Source organism: Artemia sp. Qi Xiang Cuo, chromosome 20, assembly GCF_049724085.1.
Source record: "Artemia sp. Qi Xiang Cuo chromosome 20, ASM4972408v1, whole genome shotgun sequence".
NCBI lineage: Eukaryota > Metazoa > Arthropoda > Branchiopoda > Anostraca > Artemiidae > Artemia > Artemia sp. Qi Xiang Cuo.
The window spans coordinates 26,716,938-26,737,212 of NC_142813.1; the positions used below are offsets into that span (position 1 = coordinate 26,716,938).

At 33.7% G+C, this 20,275-nt stretch overlaps 1 protein-coding gene across 1 annotated transcript in view; it reads right to left on the reverse strand.

Moving 5' to 3' along the window:
* The window catches only part of LOC148940050 (alpha-mannosidase 2C1-like), a 129,907-nt gene that overhangs the window by 46,254 nt on the left and 63,378 nt on the right, over nt 1-20,275 (reverse strand). Inside the window, exons 12-16 of the mRNA XM_089106061.1 lie at nt 19,413-19,647; nt 13,847-13,963; nt 8,104-8,259; nt 5,574-5,776; nt 347-527 (exon numbers count right to left, since the gene is read on the reverse strand). Coding sequence (XP_088962187.1) covers nt 347-527; nt 5,574-5,776; nt 8,104-8,259; nt 13,847-13,963; nt 19,413-19,647 — 892 coding nt within the window. The remainder of the gene's footprint in view (nt 1-346; nt 528-5,573; nt 5,777-8,103; nt 8,260-13,846; nt 13,964-19,412; nt 19,648-20,275) is intronic.

Below are 20,275 nucleotides of genomic sequence, written 5' to 3' on the forward strand. Positions count from 1 at the left end.
TAGCTTGGATTTTTTTTTTGGGGGGGCGGGGGTATTGTTCGGTTTGATGACGTGAATTCCATATTTTAATAATGTTTGATGAATGTATTTGTTCATTTTTTTACTTTTGTTTCTCCCCTGCTTTTTCCTGGCCATAGGGCCTTACTGGGGAGACTATATTGAGGTGTTTGTTATTTTAGTGTGTAATTTGCCGTTGATCCTGGTATTTAGTTATATATTTCTTGTTTTGTCTTTTTTTCAATAAATTCAATTCAAGTATTGTTATATTAGATTAGCCTAGTACAGTACGCAGTACTATGCTATAGTCCTATAGTACAGTAGCCTATAGTACGCAGAAAATATTTACCTTGATACGACTTTTTGTAGCTTGATTTTCATCGTCTAGCGCAGTACCAAGCAGCATCAATATTTTGCAGGCAAGCTCAATAGCTAATTGACTCACGTGAAACCTTTCAGTTAGTTCTCCGAGTATTTTCATCATATGTCTACGACTTATCAAGTTCTCTTCAAATAAATAGCACATAAACCTAGTAAAAAAAGTACCCAAATCTTAAAAAAACAACAAATTTAAAACTACCGCACTATGTACTGTATTGAACTGTACTGTACTGTAATTTCAATCTTTGCCTGTTACGATTTTTTGGGCTAACTGATAACATAGCGCGTAGGCTTTACGTAGGCTTATAAGAGGGTGAACTACAAATTAAAGATTTCTAAATATATTACTTGTACTGGTTAACGGATTGTTCTAGCTGTACAGCCGACTTGTACTAGTTGACAGTACATCAAATTACAAAATTTACAAAAATTGAAATTTTAAGTATCTGTTCGAATCAAAAATAATGAAAAAAAATGAATACTAAAAAATGAAAAATACCACAATTTCAGCTGCAAAAAATCATAATTGACAGACTCAAATTACAAAAATTTAAATTTTAAGTATCTGTTCGAATCAAAAATAATGAAAAAAATGAATACTAAAAAATGAAAAATACCACAATTTCAGCTGCAAAAAATCATAATTGACAGACTCAAATTACAAAAATTGAAATTTTAAGTATCTGTTCGAATCAAAAATAATGAAAAAAAATGAATACTAAAAAATGAAAAATACCACAATTTCAGCTGCAAAAAATCATAAGTGGGTTCGGTAAGAAGTGGCTAGCTTATCAGCTCACCGTGTTGCATAGTAGGTTACTATTGGCAGGGATCTGTCCGTGGAGAGATGTAAATCCCTCCATGCCATTTGCTATGCTTTATTCTAGTTATAATACAGTTATTCATTTAATGCATACAGCTTTGCTCTGCAAAGAGCGTTTGAAGTCCACCCTGCTTTATAGAAACCTATAGGCTTTTGCCACCGCATTTGTCACGTTAGTGTTCTCTAGTATGATAAATCAAACGTCGCCTTGGTCACGAGAAGCTTGTAAAAAGTATTAGCTAAGCATCTGCAAAATAAGAGTTTTTCGACTTGAGAGAGAGAGAGAGAGAAATTCATTTTTATTAAAGACCAATATTCACAAAAAAAAAAAAATCATATCAAACAGACCAACCACATTAAAATCTATACAGATTTGTTTGTGGCAGGACTCAATATTTTACTCGCTTACAATATATATATATATATATATATATATATATATATATATATATATATATATATATATATATATATATATATATATATATATATATATATATATATATATATATATATATATATATATATATATATATATATATATATATATATATATATATATATATATATATATATAAAAAAAAGAAGAAAAATGCAGTTTCATAAATAAGTAAAAAATTAACCTCGTGGGAATCGCGAACTAATACTTACAGAAGATAGAACACAGAACACAGCCCCCCCTTACCCATCCTTATTCATCAAGATCTTATTTTTAAAAGAGGACACACTCTCAGCCATCCTATTACTTTCCGGAAGACTGTTCCATACCGAAACAGCCACATACCTAAATACAAAACTAGACCTAGCAGTGTGTCGTTTCTCCTGTGTTAGGTCCGCGGAATTCCTTGTATCAGAATAATGGTAAGCAGAATTCGATGATAAAACATCACAAAAATAACTAGGTGCTAGTTTATTTAAACACTGATACACGAAAGTACTGGTCTGATAATCTCTCAACTGCCCAACATTTAAAATATTAAAATGGCGATAACAATCCATTGTATGTTCACATTTTTCAACAGCACTGAGCAGGCGCAGCGCTTTATTCTGTACAATTTGTATCCGTTTAAAATTTACAACAAAATTACTAGTCCACACAGAACAACCGTACACAATGTAAGGATGAATAAGTGAATTATATAAAATTTTCAAAACTGAGACAGGAAAAACATGTTTAAATCTACGAATCAGCCCTAACCCCCGCGCAACTTTCACCGATACAATTTCGCTATGTTTTTTCCAATTTAAATTACAATCAATCTGAAAACCAAGATACCTTGTATCAAATATCTGCTTAATCTCTGTACCATTAAAATTAACTAAACCGAAAACATTATCAATAACTCCACTACGACTAAAAATCATGTAATTAGTTTTACTCGCATTCACTGCTAAGCAACTAAGACTAGTAAAAACAAAAAAGACAAGTAAAAATAGCTGTTTCCCTTAGATCCTTAATTTTCTCATCTTTCTAGACCCTAAATGTGTAGTTTTGAGCACCGCACCCAATTGAAATTTGGCTTAAATGTGGCAACGTTTTAACGTTTAGACAAACATTATAATTTAAGATTTTCATATTATTCATTTTATGCTATTTTTATGATAGTTTCATACTATTTTATTTATTTTTCTAGCACGCAGAAGCAAATGAAAATTTCCTTTTAACAATGACTACAAACATGTAATTTTTTGGTTCTGAGACACACACACTTGGAAAACATTTGTAGAAGACATTTTCCTATAAAATAAAAATTTCGCTAAGAGTTCTCTTATGGAAATTTTATTTCCGTTAGAAATTTTAGGCCTGATAACAGAATTTGTCGCTAATTGAGGAAAGTTTAATAAACGTGCTTTGACAAAACTTTACTCCATTTTCTGGTAGCAGTCTGTCCTTAATACAATAAGCCTTTTTCCTCAGTGGTAATTTAAATAAAATCCAGATAAATTATTTTGACTTTATCTTCCACCAAGAAAAAAACTGGATTCTGTGAGTAATTTAGCCGTTACCGATTAATTTCAAAATTATGCATAAGAAACGGGGAACTCTCAGGCATGACTTTTGCGCGTTTATCCTCTAATCATCTTCTTATCCTATTTTTTTTTTTCATCTGTATTCACTCTTACATTTTTTTTCTTCTTATTCTCACTCCACTTTTAAACTATATTTGTTTCTGTGGGTTATAAAGAATTAGACCGATTAATTAGGACTATATTATTGATTTACAGTTTTCTTCTTGGGCAGTTCTCTACCCTTCATTTATTTTTGTATATCCCACCATCATCCTCTTATTTAGTTTTGTGTTTACTATGTATTTACTCTTGGATTTTTTTCTTATTGTTATAATGATTAATAGTTTTCGTCTTGAGCATTTTTTTTTATATTTTGCTATCTTTATTTTTTACAACAAGTGAATAAGCGAATTATTTATCGACAATTTTAGAGACCAGTGTTCTGAAAACAGCCTCCAAATCAACGAAACGAAAGCCAAAATTCTTCGATTTAACCCTCTCAAAAGGAATTTTCAGTGCCCCCCTCCACCATACCAAAGTGTATAGTCAGCAGTTATTCTTGGTGTTACGTACAACATTGACTGTTCGTTTAGCCTCCACGTCCAAGGGGTAGTGAAAAAGGCGAACTGTGCCATGCATACCCTTTTACTGATGCGAAGATTTGGTTTTTCAATGCCGCAATTGAAAACAACCTACCTGACATATATTCACCCGATATTAGAGTATGCATACCCTGTATGGGGTCCACAGGTTCAGAACACTGCCTATATGAGCGAAGTACTCGAATCAGTCCAGAAAAGAGCGGTGAAGGCCATACTGTCTGATCAGTACACCAATTACGAATCACTGTCTAAACTAAATTTGCCGTCACTCCACGTTCGCCGTTTTCAACTTATCTGTAAATTTGGCCAAGTTCTTCTGACAAGTGATAAACACAGAAATATATTACCCCCAATGCTGACAAAAAAAGTAATTACAAGATCAAAAGCAACAAGGCTAGCCCAGCCCAAATGTCGCACTATCGCTTCAGCAATTCGTTTGTGCCTTTTTATGTTTCTGTCTACAATAAGTGACATGTGTATTAATTTTTTTTGTGTCTTTGTTTACTTTGTAAATAATAGCGCGATTTAGTCGGGATTTAAACCCTGACTACGAAAGCTTTTATGTTAATAAATGATTCTGATTCTGATTATATTCACAACTGAGACTTGCTACAATAAATTTGCTAGACTCTGGTTATCTAAATGCCATCGATTTATTACCCGGAAGTATTGTCCTCACAATGTCTTTATCTTTCTCACCTAACCTACCTAAAATTCCCCCGTTCTCGTCACTGCAGCTAGTGAAAATAGATAACTGGTCAACAAAACGATGGCCAGCCAGTAAAATCAATTACCTCCCCCTCCCTCTTTTGGCGAGTAATCCCTCTCCTTATAACAAGCTTTTATAAGTCCTTTACAAAGGACTTGCTGAATTTAAACATGTTAAAGCTGCGTAGTCATAATAACCAGACGTCCAAATTTAAAAGCAAGTGGGCTACAGAAGCAAATATTGTCACTCCCAAATTATTTCTCATGGCCATATTAAACTACAGAAGTTGAATCAAAAGGGTATATGCTGAACAGTACCTAACCGATTAATAGGACAAAGAAATAACTACAAGATATGATTTATTTTGCCTTGCTTTAATTCAAAGCATAGCAGGTTAAATTAACTGGGTAGCCTTTTCTCTACATTTTTTACAGAAGCAAAACTTTCCGATTAACAAAATAAATAGACGGCGTCGTGGGATCCGAAATGAAGTAAATGATTCTCGCCTCTTCTAATATTAATTTATGGTCCTAACCACGAGAAATCTGACAAAAGATCTTTAGATTTCGGCTGAAAGGGTTGTAAGTACTGAGGAAAAGGTATATTTTTTATTTTCTACCAATGTTTTAGTCAAAGTTGCTAAATAATAAAGGGTTTTAGTATTTCTAGCGCAAAACTACCGCGCAACTGCTTTTGCTAACTCAGAAAGTTGATGAACTAATTGAGTAATAATTAAGCTTAAGCTGAAATTCGCACCCAAAAAGGTGTTCTGATGTCCCTTTCTCACCCTTTCTCCCCTTAGAAAACACTCTTCTCAAGAATTTGGAATTAGAAAAAAAAATATATTTCAGATTAGCTGCGCTAGGAAATCAAAGATTGGTGACGGAATTCACAGTAACACACCTAACATAGGAACAATGTTAACAATTTCCCAGAAATTTATCAAAAGATATTGTGAAACAAAAGCCGACTGAACTGTCCAAAACACTCTTAAAGTATGCATAAAACGGCGCTCGAAGGAACCAGCAGCATTTAAAAGATAGGAACTTACTCCATATTACTCAGTTGCTGCAGCTCCTGGTAGCGTTGCTCCAATTGACTTCCATCGTCCCATTTTCCCCATAGTGCTTTTTCATAGTACTTCAGAGCAATATGGACCACTTCTCTACCACCAGAAATAGTTGTCGCCCTTTGATCATGCAAGAAACGGGCAAGCTTTGCATAGAGCTTTCGGTATATTGCATCTTTCAAGGCCTAGAAAAATGGTAAGAATATTAACCATTTATCGCATTGCCATCTAAGCGCTAAAAATATTTTAATATGGAATGTTTCTAGAAATCGTCAGCCGGGTATCAAGAGGGCGTATCTCCATAATTGTAAATTGGAAGCAAAAAAAACCTCACAGCTTTTTTATTTCCCTCCGATAACAGTAAAACAATTGATATCCATTGATTTACAACGTCAATCTGATTTTGTTTCACGGTTATCAGAGGGAAAATAAAAAGTTGTTTTTTTTTGCTCTTCTAAGATTTTACAATTATGGAGATATGTCATTTTGATACCCGACTGACAAAATGCAACTTATACCCAAAAATGAATTTTATTCTTAGTATTAAATTTTTTACTTATACTAATACTTTACTTATTGTTAAAGAAAAAGAAAAGATGGAGGTCAGGCTCAGTCTTATGGCCCCGAGATTAGGAACCCAGGTTAGCAATGCTTGCTATTTGGTTTTACACCTATGGTGCACTAGAATATGAGAATTAAATTTGATAAGGTAGGTGAACAAAACCTCCTGTAATTAGCTTGAATCTCAATTCTTGGAAATATCTGAAAGTTCCTTTTACTTACCTCAATTACTTTTTTTTTTTAATAACAGAAGTTTGTCCAAAAAAGGTTTGTTTATCCAAGGTACCTATAAAGTGATTTATTTAGAACAAATGATGTTCCATTTACTTTATCAGAGAACATATTTTTTTTTATTATTCAACTCTCGGTATTTGTGAAAAAATGACTATTGTATTTAGATAGAGCGTTAAATGGCGATTGAAAGGAAATGTTTATTTCTGGGCCTTTATTACCTAATATCTATTCCTAAAACTCGCATCTTTGTAAAGACATATTTGTTAATGGTAACTTACACGGAACTTATCAAAAATATTTGAAAAACACAAATTTTGTCTGAGTACATCAGAGTTTGGCACTCCTTGGAAGGGGAAGCGGTGGAGCGGGATACTTTAGAAAATGAAGCGCGGGTTGAGAAGCATTGTCTGGAGCGTGCATGAAAGGACGAATTGTAGGATAAACCATAAAAGAATCTAAATATTTCGCGAGAAAATTAAGGGATGGGATGGACTTAATATACAGCTATTAAATTGTTTCCGAGCAAACGCGTATCTCAGAATTTTCACCCACTCTCATTTTTGGTTTATTTTGCCAAAATTTTTGTTTTGTGACATTAAATGGCACTTCTTTGTACCGCAATCTCTTTCATGACTTAAAGAAATTATAACTTTTAATTTCCATTCAAATAACCCCCTCTTTATTATCTACAACCTCTGGTTTGGTATGATTATCTTAGGGAGGAAAATGGAAGAAGACACAACGGTCATACTGCCTTAAACTTAAATCCGACTTTGCTCGATTTTAAATATAGCGTAACTGCAATCCTCTAGTTAAGGGCTGAATAACTCTCTAGTTTAAGATTTTCAACAATGGAAATTTCAATGGTATGCTTCTTATTTCAATCTGACTTTGACTTTATTCTTGAAAGATTTCAGGCTCTCTTTTGAAACAGTTAAATATTTTTTCTCTAATTATATTTTTTTTTGTTAAACCTAAATGAAAATAACTATTTCTAAAAAATATTCATACGCAAGACTGTTTCTTCATTTTTAAAATTTAGGCCAATATAGGCCATGGTCTGCTCTTTACTAGGCCACAGCTGCTGCTGTAAGCATGATTTCATGATTAGCCTAATCATAAATTTTGGAAGATTTTTCGAGGAAGAAGAAAAATAGGACGTCTATATGATGGGATAATAAGAGACGAACGATAAAATTAAAACTTAGAGATAAGACTGGGAATCAGCACAAGAATAATATGTTTAAGTTTTCATAGGATATCGAAACTATTTCATTCCGTCATTTGCCTTAAATTCAATAGTTAACATAAATTAGAATCCTATTCAAAAGGATCAATTTACATCAAATAATTACTTTTGACATTATGTATATGAACCAAAAGTTATTTTCTGAATGCTTACACAGCCCGTAGTCTAAACTTCAAAAATGTTTCAACCATTAAAGATAATTTCTTTTTTATGAAACTATGGAAACTCAACTTTTGTGGACTGCAAGTGCCATTTAAGAAAGTAAAAAACTCGAAAAATATAAAAGAATATAATATCGTATGACAGAAAATCCTATTATCTTAGAGTAGATTTTAGAGCAGTTAAATGTATTTTAACCAGAAAAAAACTGTTTCCTCATTCAGGAATTTTCAAATTACCCCTTTTTTTCTTTTTTTTTAATGTCCACTTGTTTCACTTAGATTTCACCCGACAGAAAACAGAACTTACCTTTTTGTGAATCATTCCGGCGGCAAATTGAAGAAAATGAAGATCATGCTTTGTGTGTTCGTAGAGTTGTACAGATAAGATATTGAAATTAGCTTCAGCCAACTTATTTAATGTGCTGAGAACAAAGCAACTCAAGCTTTTCTTTCCTTTGAGTTCCTATAAAAAAAAAGATTTTCAGCACAATAAACTTTATTTTACTAGACAAAGTAATGGGTGCTTTATTGGATAAAGTCCTGGACAAAAATGAGAAAATTATGAACTGGGGAGATTATCACTTTAAACAGTCCTACACACAGCTTATCAAAGTTACCTTAAGCCTCTTTGATTAATTTACTTAAACTTAATCGGCAAAGGACTCTCTTTCCTTTGAAAACCTTGTTAAAAAAGAAATACGAAAATGTTGAAAAAGAAAAAAGAAATAATCAAAAACTAAGCAGGGGACTACCAAGCAATCAATTTATTCCGCGTGGACTAACCTATGATCAATCAATCAATCAATTTATTCAACCAATAAATTTACGGACAAAAACACCAATACAAAAACACTACCCCCTGTAAGGTTCTATGGTCAGGAAAAAAAAATTAAAAAAATAAATGGCATAAATAATATTAAAAAAAAAAAAAAAAAAAAAAAATTCAATATAATGCATTTCAACCTTTCAAAGACTCAACACACATACAAAACAAAACAAGAGAAAAAAAAAAAAAAAATTAAAAGACCCAAACAAAAAGCGATTTTATACCCCCCCCCCCAAAAGAAAAAAGATATAGGACAATCCAATAAATTAAACCAAATTCCAAGTATATATTTGAAACCAAGCCACAAAGAATATTAGACAAACTCAGTAACCCTCACAACAAACGTTTCCAACCCAGAATAGTGTCACCCCCCCCCCCCAAATAATAATAATAAAATTAAAAAAAATATATATTTAAACATGAAAAATCAAGACATTAAAAAATTTCTTTGAATTCTTTTGAAAATACCAAACGAGTGACATTCTTTAGCTGACTCAGGTAGGCTATTCCAAACGATATGACAAGCAGTTAATGGACTAAAGTCAGACCTCGCCGATGGAGTAAATAAAATATTAATATTCCTTGAATTGCGAAGATGATACGAAGACCTTTCAGTGACGAAAGAAGGAGTAGTTTGAAGGGCTGTGGGAACATTGCCATGAATTTGATGAAAAGTGAAAGACGCGCACGAAAGAATGTAGAGACTGCAAATCAAGTAATGGGCTAGTTGGGTTAGATGTAGAATAATTTGTTTCCTGTATAAGCCTTCTTGCCTTATCATATAACTTAGAAAGCGGTTTCAAAAAAGAAGAGAAAGTTGACATCCGTATTGTAGTGCAATAAGAGATGTAGGACCGAACTAAGCAATGGAACATAATTTTAAAAACTGATCCATGAAAAATGTGCTTTAGCTTCCTCAAAATTCTAAGACTCCTTGAGATCTTCATATTAATTAGTCCAATATGAGCTTGAATGAAAAGTTTTCATCGAGAAGAATACCGAGAAATCGGACATATCGTTCCTTAGGTCTACTGAGAGAGTCCCTTGAAAGCTGGATATTAGTTAACTCAGGGCAAGCAAGATAAATACGGTAACAAAATTAAAAAGTTGACTTAGAAAAAATTAGGGCACGGCAATTTGCACCAAACCAAACAGCAACTCGCTCAAAAAGGCCAACTAATTTGGGAAGCATCTCAGACTCAGTTCCTACTACAGTACCAATGGTACTATCATCAGTGAAAGCAACGAGAGTGTCCACATCCTGCGAAAGCGATGGATATTTTTAGCATTGAAAGATTCAGGATGACATAGACGACAGCAAACTGCAGGTTTTTGATTCTTAACCGCAACTATAAGGTCTCATTAACATAAATCAAAAACAGAAACGGTCCAAGAACAGAGCCTTGAGGATTACCAAAATCAACTTCCGACGAAAAGCGGGAAAGGGAATCTACGGACATAGTTCTACCTGACAAATAGGAATCAAACCAAGCAGCGGGAAAGGGAATCTACGGACATAGTTCTACCTGACAAATAGGAATCAAACCAAGCATGAGCGTGTCCTCTTGCACCATTGTGTGATAGCTTATACAGCAGAATCTCATGAGTTAAAGAGTCAAAAGTCTTACGGAGATCTAGGAATATAGCTGCAGGAATCAAACCAGAGTCAAGCGCGGTGTGGAGAAAACTGAAAAGAGTTACACACGCATGCTCGGTAGAATGTTTAGCTCGGAAGCCAAACTGAAAATCATGAAAAAATATTCAAGCCTCTAGAAAATCTAGTAGACGGAGAGGCATGGTCTTTTCAAGACATTTGCTAAAAACAGACAGCAAAGACGTACGATGATAATAAGTTTGACAATATTTAGGTCGACCCAAAAATATAAAGTAACTCTCGCTCACTTAATATAACTGGGAAAACTCCCATTTTTAAAAGAAACATTTAAAAGTTTTGTCAATGGAGAAATAATTGAAGGAAGAATGAACTTAACTACCCTAGTTGGAAAACAGTCAGGGCCAGACGGCGAAGCACCTTTCAAGCTATTTACAATCCTGACTACTTCAACATCAGAAACAGGATATAACACCCTCAACTTGAGACAAGGCGGTCCAAGATAAGATTTGTAATCTGGTTGTGACCGTGAAGACTTAACTGAAGAAGCAGTGGTTTTCCCAGTATTGGCAAAATATGATGTAAATGCTTCTTGAACAGATGGAATACCCTCAACAACCACATCACCAACTACGACTTGGAGGGATATAAGGAGCCGGAGAAGAACGTTTGAGGACGGAATTGTTCACTTGCCAAGTTTTTCGAATATCTTTCCCACAATCCGAGAATTTTTTGGAATAATAAAAAGAAATTAAACCTTCCGCCATAAGGAACTGAAAATATTCCTGTAGAGTTTGAATTGCTGAAGACGTACAGCATTCAAACATGGCTTTGATGACTTAAAAGCTTTCCAAAGATTATTTTTTCTTCTCCAACTCTTTAGAACACCAGGGGTCATCCATGGGTTAAGAGGAATAGATCTTGAAGTAGAGGTTGAAGTTGAAGTAGAATACAGTTGAAGTAGAGGGGGACAGAGCACATACGTCAAAAATAGACTCCACTGATTCATAAAAGGCATCAAACTTTGAACAAAAATCATTATCCTCCCCAAAAATATTCCATGTCTTCTCAGCTAAATGGGATCTAAGGCACATCAATTCATTCAAACCAAAGCTAAAAGAAGATGAAGCAAATGCTGGAGTGTCCCTATTCAATGTTTTTTCAAGGATAAAACTGAAAATACAGGAAAATGGTCCGAAATATCACTCCCTACATCAGAATTCCGAACCAAATTAAGAGACGAAAAAAATGTTATCAATTAAAGACGCTGACGTTTCAATTACACGTGTCGGAATACAGGTTGTTGGTAGAACCCCAGCAGTCAGCATATCTGAGAGAAAATCCATCGTAGTAGAGGAAGCCTTGTTAATTAGATTTAAGTTAAAGTCTCCCATTATTACAAGTTCAAATGGATGTCTGCCTATTAAATCCAAGGCCTCATCAAGGACCTGAAAAAAAGAAGGGAAGGATCCACTGGGAGATATATAAACAATACCGATTATAAAAATCTTATTTTTTTAATTAATTTTAATAAACTGGGGTTCAAAAACCCCTTCGTCATTCCTGGACAGATCGCTTCAAACTGTTTAGGGAAAAATGTCAGATATATACATTTCTAGTCCACCCTTTGCCATCCTTCTGCGATTTAGTCGCTCCATTTTGTAACCGGGTATATTTAAAAGCATTTCATTGCTAGAATTTAGAAAAGTCTCACATAATCCGATAACATCGGGTCGGCCATCAAAAACTATCTGCCTCAACTGATCAATCGATGAGCATAGACGCTGAGTATTCAGTTTAAGGACCAAAAAATGATCATCTCGTCTAGTATCCCACTTTAAATCAGAAACATACTTACTATTAATTGATTGGGAAATATTTAGTGAATGTCTTTTAAATTAATCAGTTGGATTATTAATAATACTCAAAGAATCTTAGGGGATTTCTTTTTAATGAAGTAAACGCCCATCAAGGGAGTAATAACCCAAAGAGCTTGAGTTAGAAGAAATCATATAAGTTAAGAAGACTATGTATCAGAGCTATGTCGCAACATACACAAAATAAAAAAAACAAAAAAATAACTAAGAGGCTATAAATAAAAACAAAAAATAAATAAATAATTAAAATCACGATAATCGTTACAATACTGCAATACTACAAGATACTTAACATATCTAAAAAAAAACACACACAAAAAAACAACTTCTTTTCAAACACACCCAGCTAGAGTATGAAAACAAAAAATAAAACATAAATAATCAACTTTTTATAAGACACTAAATATTCACTTAAATTCACCTGCTTTGAGAGTTATCTAATAATATATTGTCTCCGAATGTCCATGAATCAAGAGAATAAATATATCCTGTATTTAACAGTTTTATTCATCTTCAATTTCAGCTCAAAAGCTCAAACTTTCTATATCGTAGAAAAGTCTTTCTTTACTTATGTTCGTTTTTCACGAACAAGCATTTTGCATTGAGAAGAGGTACTGTGTAGCGTTGTGCAGTTGAACAACAATCGGAATCATTGCATTAACTTTGACTAAGCAAAGAACAGAAGAAGTCGCATTTATTACCCCCCCCCCCCTATCTTTTCATAAAGACGAGATGATTGCTAAAAGTTCAGAAGGGCCTTTTCGATCAGAAATTGAAAGTTCTAGTGCCCTTTTAATTACTAGAGGGCAACCACACCCCGTGCATAGCTTTTTTTCCCCAGACAGCCTTTCAGCCCCCTCCCCTGGCTTCGATCCAAAATTTTTAGATATCTTTTTCATTAATGATGATCAATAGGGTAATACAATGAGCCTTCAAGGCGAGGGGAAATCGAGGCAGCCCCATGGGAAAGGAACCCAAATAATGCAATTTGTCCGTTCTTCACAGAGTTTATGAGGGCGGTAGCCCTAATCCCATCTTTGCTAGGCCTGGGCATGATTTGAAAAACGATCATAAATTAAATATAAAAAAGACAAGCTTTTCAACTGAAATCAAGGAGCATTATTAACTTAAAACTAGCAGAAACTATTTCATATATGAGAGGGCGGCTGGTCCCTCCTCAACCCCTCGCTCTTTACGCTCAAATATGATTCTTTTTCCATTTCTTTAAGAACGAGTGCTCAAATATACGATCCATTGAACTGGAGTGAAAAGCACTAAGGCACTATAAAACATTTCAAAGCACTATGAAACTTTAGCGTAAAGAACAAACAAGTATGTTTTCAATAAGAGTCATACTTACTCCCGCCATTTACCCGTGCTGCAGCCATTTAAATATTTGCCTCTCAACTACTTGGACTATCTGTCTTGGCTTTTCTCTTTCTACAATTAGCCATGACCTGATGCAACCTACTGCAAAATACTTGATAACTTCAAACCACCATCATATATGAAATAAATTCTGTTCGTGTTAAGTTTTAATGGTACTCTTTCATTTGATTTCCTTTTTTCAATAAAGAGCAGATTTTTTTATGATGTCTCTTAACTTTCTATTTTTAATTTTGGCTCCTAAAAAGATTGTTTGCTTTTTGGCCACTATTGTGACCAATATGATTTATTTATATTGAGCAGGGGACTACAAAAATTATGTCTTATTAAAACCATGCTGTATACTTACTACGTTGGCGATCTCGGAAATTTTTTTCTCAGGAGTACTTTTCTCAGAGGTGATATCCACGGCTTTGTCTGGGAATCCATATGTAATGCTACAGCCAGGAATTGAACTATTTTTATTCTAAAAACAAAATAAACAAGTTAGCTATTTTATGATTTAAGTATCTTTTAAGCTATTAATATTGGAATAAAAATACAAAACTTTCTGCTAGTTTCATAGGGAAGCAGAGTTAGATCAAATAAGTAAATAAATGAATTTTTATAACAATAAAACAAATGAATAATAATAATAAAAAATGAAATATAAAAATAAATGGACCAAAAGAGAAATAGTTGCTTCTCAACTCGCTGCCAATTGAAAGAAACCGCAGACTAAGCTGCAGTGTATTTCAATCAGCTACAAAAAACTCTACGAGAGAAGCAATAAAGATTGAACTTGAAAAACGAACAAAGACTCTTGATCGTTAATTTCTTCAATGAACGTTCCAAAAAAATATGATGGGTAAATATACCAAATAAATTCGTACTCATGAGGCTGAAAAAATCAGCCTCACGAGAGTTAAACATTGAAAATAATTCTGTTTCACCCGCAAATGAAAAGCAACACGACGTCAAAAAAGGGAGTTCAGACAAAAAAAAAAATCAAACGAGGAATAAAGGTAAAGACAGAAAATCAAGAAATAGAAGAAAAAGGAAGAACGACATAAAAGCATCACAAAATAAACGACCGAGGAGTAACACAGAAGACATCCTGATTTTTTATTTGAACTGTACTTTTATATACGGGGGAAAAAATCCAAGATTTTGTCTATTTTCTTGCTTAGGTATTTGAAAATAAAGAGCTTCTTTAAATAAATTCGAGCATGGACTTGGTCAAATTCACTTACATATTAAAAAAAAATTATCGAATGGCGAAAATATTCGTCACCATTTTGGCTTATTCAAGAACATTCTACCAAATTCTTCTCAGAACATATAGCGTCCAGAGACGATCTCCAAAACGAAAGTTCCTCAAAATAATTCCAAAGTTGGGCAAATTAACCAAACTTCAGAATAGCTTATATAGTGACAACCTTTAGCACTAGTTCAATTTTATCTTCTATATGCAGCATTTATAAAAAGAAAATATTCTAAAAAGTAGTACGTACAAAGATCTCATTTTGTACTTTAAGACTGCAAAGGGGACCGGCAGAAAAATACTAATTCTTTAGCGTTTATTTCAGAAAAGGATGATCAGTGGCATGGTAAAGAGGCTTCAAAAGATGAAGCTACTGTTGTTGTATTTCTACCATTATTAAAGCAGACTACAACTTACTCTTAGTAAAATAGGCCAGAAACTTTACCTATAATTAAAAAAAGAATGTGATAAAACCTGTTAAACAACGTGTTAAGAACGCAACAAATAAAAACCGGGATGTCCCATCGCGTTAATTAAGAGTTAATCAAAGGGTGGCGTATAAGCTTCAGCCTCACTAAACTTTTCACTTTACTTATAAGGACAATAGAGTTCTTTTAACTTAATAAGAAACTGGTAATAACTTTCAAATGTCGATTTGCATAAGAAAAAACCAGAAATTTTCTACTACTGATATATACTCTAGAATGGCAAATTTTGCAAATAAATTTTCTTCTCCTCAGGCATTTGGAAAAGCATGTTGTGCTTATTAAATTATGCCATAAACTTTTAGTTTCTACCAAAAGAGCTTTATTACGTTTACTAGCGTCACATGCTCTCTAATTAAGCATATGTTTGAAGTTTTGGCCCTAGATCCTACTTAGAATTGTTTATATAGCCCGAGCATGCTTTAAAATTCTGGTTTTTCTGAACGCCAATTCTTTCACGAATGTAGCTTTGTTTGACTAGATCGATGTACTGGCTGCTTGTATTTGCTATAAGTTCTTGTTTCTTTATTTTTGTGTCATGTTTGTTCCCGCAAATCGGAGCTAAAATTTATTGGATAGGTTGTCTGTACTAGTTATTATTGAGTCTAACATCTAAGATTTTCAAAAAAGATAAGATTGACTCCCTTCAGGAGCAAGGACAACACCTTTTTCTTTTCGTCTATGGTATTTATGCCTATAAAGTCTAGAAGATGTTTTACGGTTGATAAGCCTTTTATGGGCTCATCTAAGGGCAGCATAGGAGTTTGGGAATGTATTTTGAATTATTTATTCGGATAAAAGATTGTTTCATATTCATTACAAACTGGCAATTCCTGGTGAAAGCAAAAGAGTCTAAACATTTGCATATATAATGAGAGTGTTCAATAGTATTCATATAATAAAGTAAATAACCAGTGGCAAGTGACAAATAAACTATTGCTCCTACAGCTCGGATTCAAGACTTCTGCGCTAATATTCTTCGCAAATTCCTTTTTACAGCGCAGCCACTAAAGTTCCAATTCAGCAAGAAGTACGAAATGTTGAAATCATAGATCCACCAAGTGCTCATAGATGATTTTTTCCGGAAGAGATAGATGAACTTCGAGGAGCAACCCTTGTCCGTGAGTATATGCTTCAAGTTAGGCAATCAAATGCATATCTTTACCAATAGTACTAATTAAGCGATAATATTAAAATTTGCTAAGGCTTCAAGTCAACGAAATGAAATAAGTCATTGTGAAAATCAGATTAACAAAAGAGCAGTAAGAATCCATACTAGTGTTTCAAATAAGAAAAGAAGTCCTGACATAAGATATGAAAAATAAAAACAAAACCTGGTAACTATTTCTAAAATTAACATTTAGGAACTTTCTCCTATGCATCTTTACATGTTGAATTCAAAATTCAGTCAAATATAGATGTGTTCTCATACCAATAACATTTACATGATAATTGTAATAACATTCTCTTATCTAAAGCAAGAATAGATCCACAAAAAGAAAAAAATAATATGGATTATCCAAACAGTTTCGGTTGCTTGAATAGAAAAATCCTGTATTTTGAATTCAGCATAAAAAGTCACAATACAAACATTTCTTAAGAGCTGACCATTTCTTCGCTTTTATTGCTTGTTATAGATTACTTATTTTTGATTCATACCACCAAAGAAAAATTCTGCATATAAAGCTTCATTAATCGATCTTTCTGTACTTAAAAATTAATTTTATCATAATTTTTCCACAAGAGTATACGATCTTTTTTGAAAAAAATTCGTAGATCCGGGCAATACCAACGAAATGGAGGGGATTTACAAACAATAGTATCCTAAAGAAATATGCAATTCGCACTTGTCTAGGGCTGCCCAACGAACCAATCCAATAGCACTAATCCCAACCGCCAAAAATTAATACTTTGACAAACGTACTAAATTCATAAAAAAAATTTTCTTGTTGTACTTCGCACAGCACACGCACGTGAGTCCATATATCGCTCTTTGGTTTGACACAAAGTAAGAGGATTTTTTTTTATTTCATCTGTGATAGAGATAGGTTTCTCTGCTTCATCTTTTCTGTGTTGCGGCGAAGCGGTCAATTAACATTAAAGCGTTGCTCAGGAATGGCCAGCCAAGGTTATTTCTAAATTGTGCCACTCACAAATAAGGCAAGCCTAACATTAATGAAGATGCATCCATTTTGGATAACCTACCATAAGATTTACTCAATTACCCAATTCTTCAAAACAGGCAAGATGAATATAGCTATCTTTAAAATAATAACTGATTTTTTTTTTTTTTTAGGTGACCAAGAAAATTGTGTAGCTAATAGGATATTCCTACTTCCATGGGCGTACGTAGCTTCTTCTCTAGGGAGGGGCAGCCAATTCTGTGATGAAGGGCAAAGAGGGGAGCTGAAGTTATACTGGCAGTTCACAAAACCTTACATTGCTAGTAACTTGTATCATACCTATGAAATCCTTAGTAATAAGTAATCACCAAAAATCATAAATCATCACTAAACTTCAGGATTCATCATCTTAGATTAGAGCTAAATCTTTCCAAGATATTATGGATAATTGCTTCTTGTTTGACTTTTGTTCTGTCACTTCAGTTGTTTGTTTCCAGATTTTTCAACCCTCTACCTTTTATCAACTGCTTTTTTAGCCATCTACCTTTTATCAACTGCCTTTTCAACAATCTGTTTTTTCAGCCATATCTAGTGTAAACTTGAAGTTCTAGGGGGGCAGATGCCACCTCTGCCCTCCCCTCCGTACGCCCATGGCCACTTCGGTTACAAGGTTTATTTCAGGTAAAGGATAAAGGTATTATTTCAGTTCACAGTACATAAAGGATCTTTCAATGGCTCAAGCACCTGTTAATGTAAGCAAAGCAAAAATTTAACCATGAAACTAGACTGATAACTTGAGTGATTTAGCCCTGAGGATGGACGCTGAAAATGCTAAATCTCGTTTCTATATCAAAATATTGCAATATTTACATCTCTTGTACGTTTAAAGTCAAGTATTCAAGAAAAAAAAAAGTTTTTCTGTCTCCGATTGATTAGAAGAAGCTTCTCATTATTCTTACTGCTTTATTTTGAAGCCGTTTTATATGCGAAGTAGTTTTATATGCGTCAAAAAACTATTTAGATAAATAATTGTACAGTAATTTAAAGAAGATGCAGTCAAAGAGCAATAATATTTTTAAAACTGAAAATTTATTTTAGAAGATGCACAGAACCAATATTCTGAGCGAGTTTCGATACACTGGAATGAAACTATCCTACGTCCAAATGTGCTCCGATTGAAACTATCCTATCTCCAAAACCGCTACTTTTCAGGAGAACTTGTGAAGTTTTTAAGATTGTTTTTACAGTATTTCCAAAGTAGGCTATAGGGGAGACACCGAACCGCAGATTTTCTCAAAGTATTGAAGCTATTTGTAACTATCTAGAATTGAAAATCAAGTCCGAATACGGTTTCAGGGTGCGATAAAAGTGATTTTGAAACAGAGGATAGGAAGAAGTTGATTTGGAAGATATCTAGCGGCGTGTTGCCAATTCTGACTGTAAATTCGGATTCAGCACACAATGTCGCACAAGATAGACCACTAATCATTTTTTTATTTTTGGAAATAGGTTAGTTTTAATCGGAGCACGTTTGGAAGTAGGACAGCTTCATTCCATTGTAGTGGTTTTACCCATAAATGGTAACTATCAGTTTAAAATGATAGAAGTTGGTAAACAAAAAAAAACACTCCAAATATCGGTAAGAATACACTCTGTGAATCTTATGTAAAAAAAAAATTGGAGCTCTAGTCATGAAAATTTTGGAATGTCACGTTTTGAACGACCAAATATCATAAATCAGGTTTCTTGAAATTTGGTGCTAGAATGTTTCAGACGAACCACTTGTTATAGTCAATTAAATATGCTATTAAAATCAAATTTTAAATTAACGTAGACGATTCCCTTGCTGTAACGAACACAGCTGCGTCGTCTGCAAATAGAATCACAATGCCATTTTTCTCCTGCAGCCATCTCAGAAGATCATTAATATACATCAAGAAGCTTCCGAAAGCTGATAAGCTTTCAGAAATTGATTATTTTTTTCTATTAGATTTCCCTAGTATAACCACGGTTTTATCGATTTTCCTAACGCCCTCCCCCCTCTCGATAAAACAAAGGACTTACGACAACTGAGTACATTCGTTCCCACAGTAATGGGTTGAATACAGCAATGGAAGCCTTTTCTTTCTTTTTCAGGGCTTGAAGACACCATTCAGAAATTTCTGAACACGCAGTAAGAGATTCTTCAAATAAAATTTCTGCATCGTCGATTGCTCGCCTAATACAGGAGCCAGGAAGAACATCATGAAACTGGTTAAGCAGCACATCCTTCCAGACTTGTTCTAAGCGGTTAGAGAAACTAAAAACAAAGAACTAAGAATAGCTGCTTTAATAAAAAATAATTTCTGTTCGTTTTAAGTTTGAATTATTGTGTGACTTTATTTCTGCTCATCTTAGGTTTTAATACGATTCTTTACATTTATTGGAAAACTTCTTTTTTGGAGAACACTTTTGTAAATTACTCTCCGTCCGTTTATAATTGATATAGTTTTACTATTCGTATGTTGTGATGTTGTGTTAGGAACATTGAGATGTTTTTTCAGTCTAAAATTCTGAAGAATTAAAATGTTAGATTATAGTTTAAATTTTGAACAAAATTTGAATATTCAGTCAAAATGTTCGATAGACAGTATCTTGCGCAAACAATACCAATTTTACTATTGAATTCTCTGTGGTTGGCAGGAGGATTATTAATACGAATTGCAATCTACGTAAGCCATCCTTAGCATGGAAGCCTTCCTGACCACCATGCAGTATACACCCTCAAATACACGCGTATCTTAATCCACCACCTTATTAGAAGAATCTTTGTTTCTTATATTTTGTTGTAACTGCTTGCTTGATCAAATAAACACAGTCACGGACATTCAAAAGAAGAGTCCTGCTGGTTGTCTCACAAACAAACAAAAAAAATGAAGAAAGAAAAA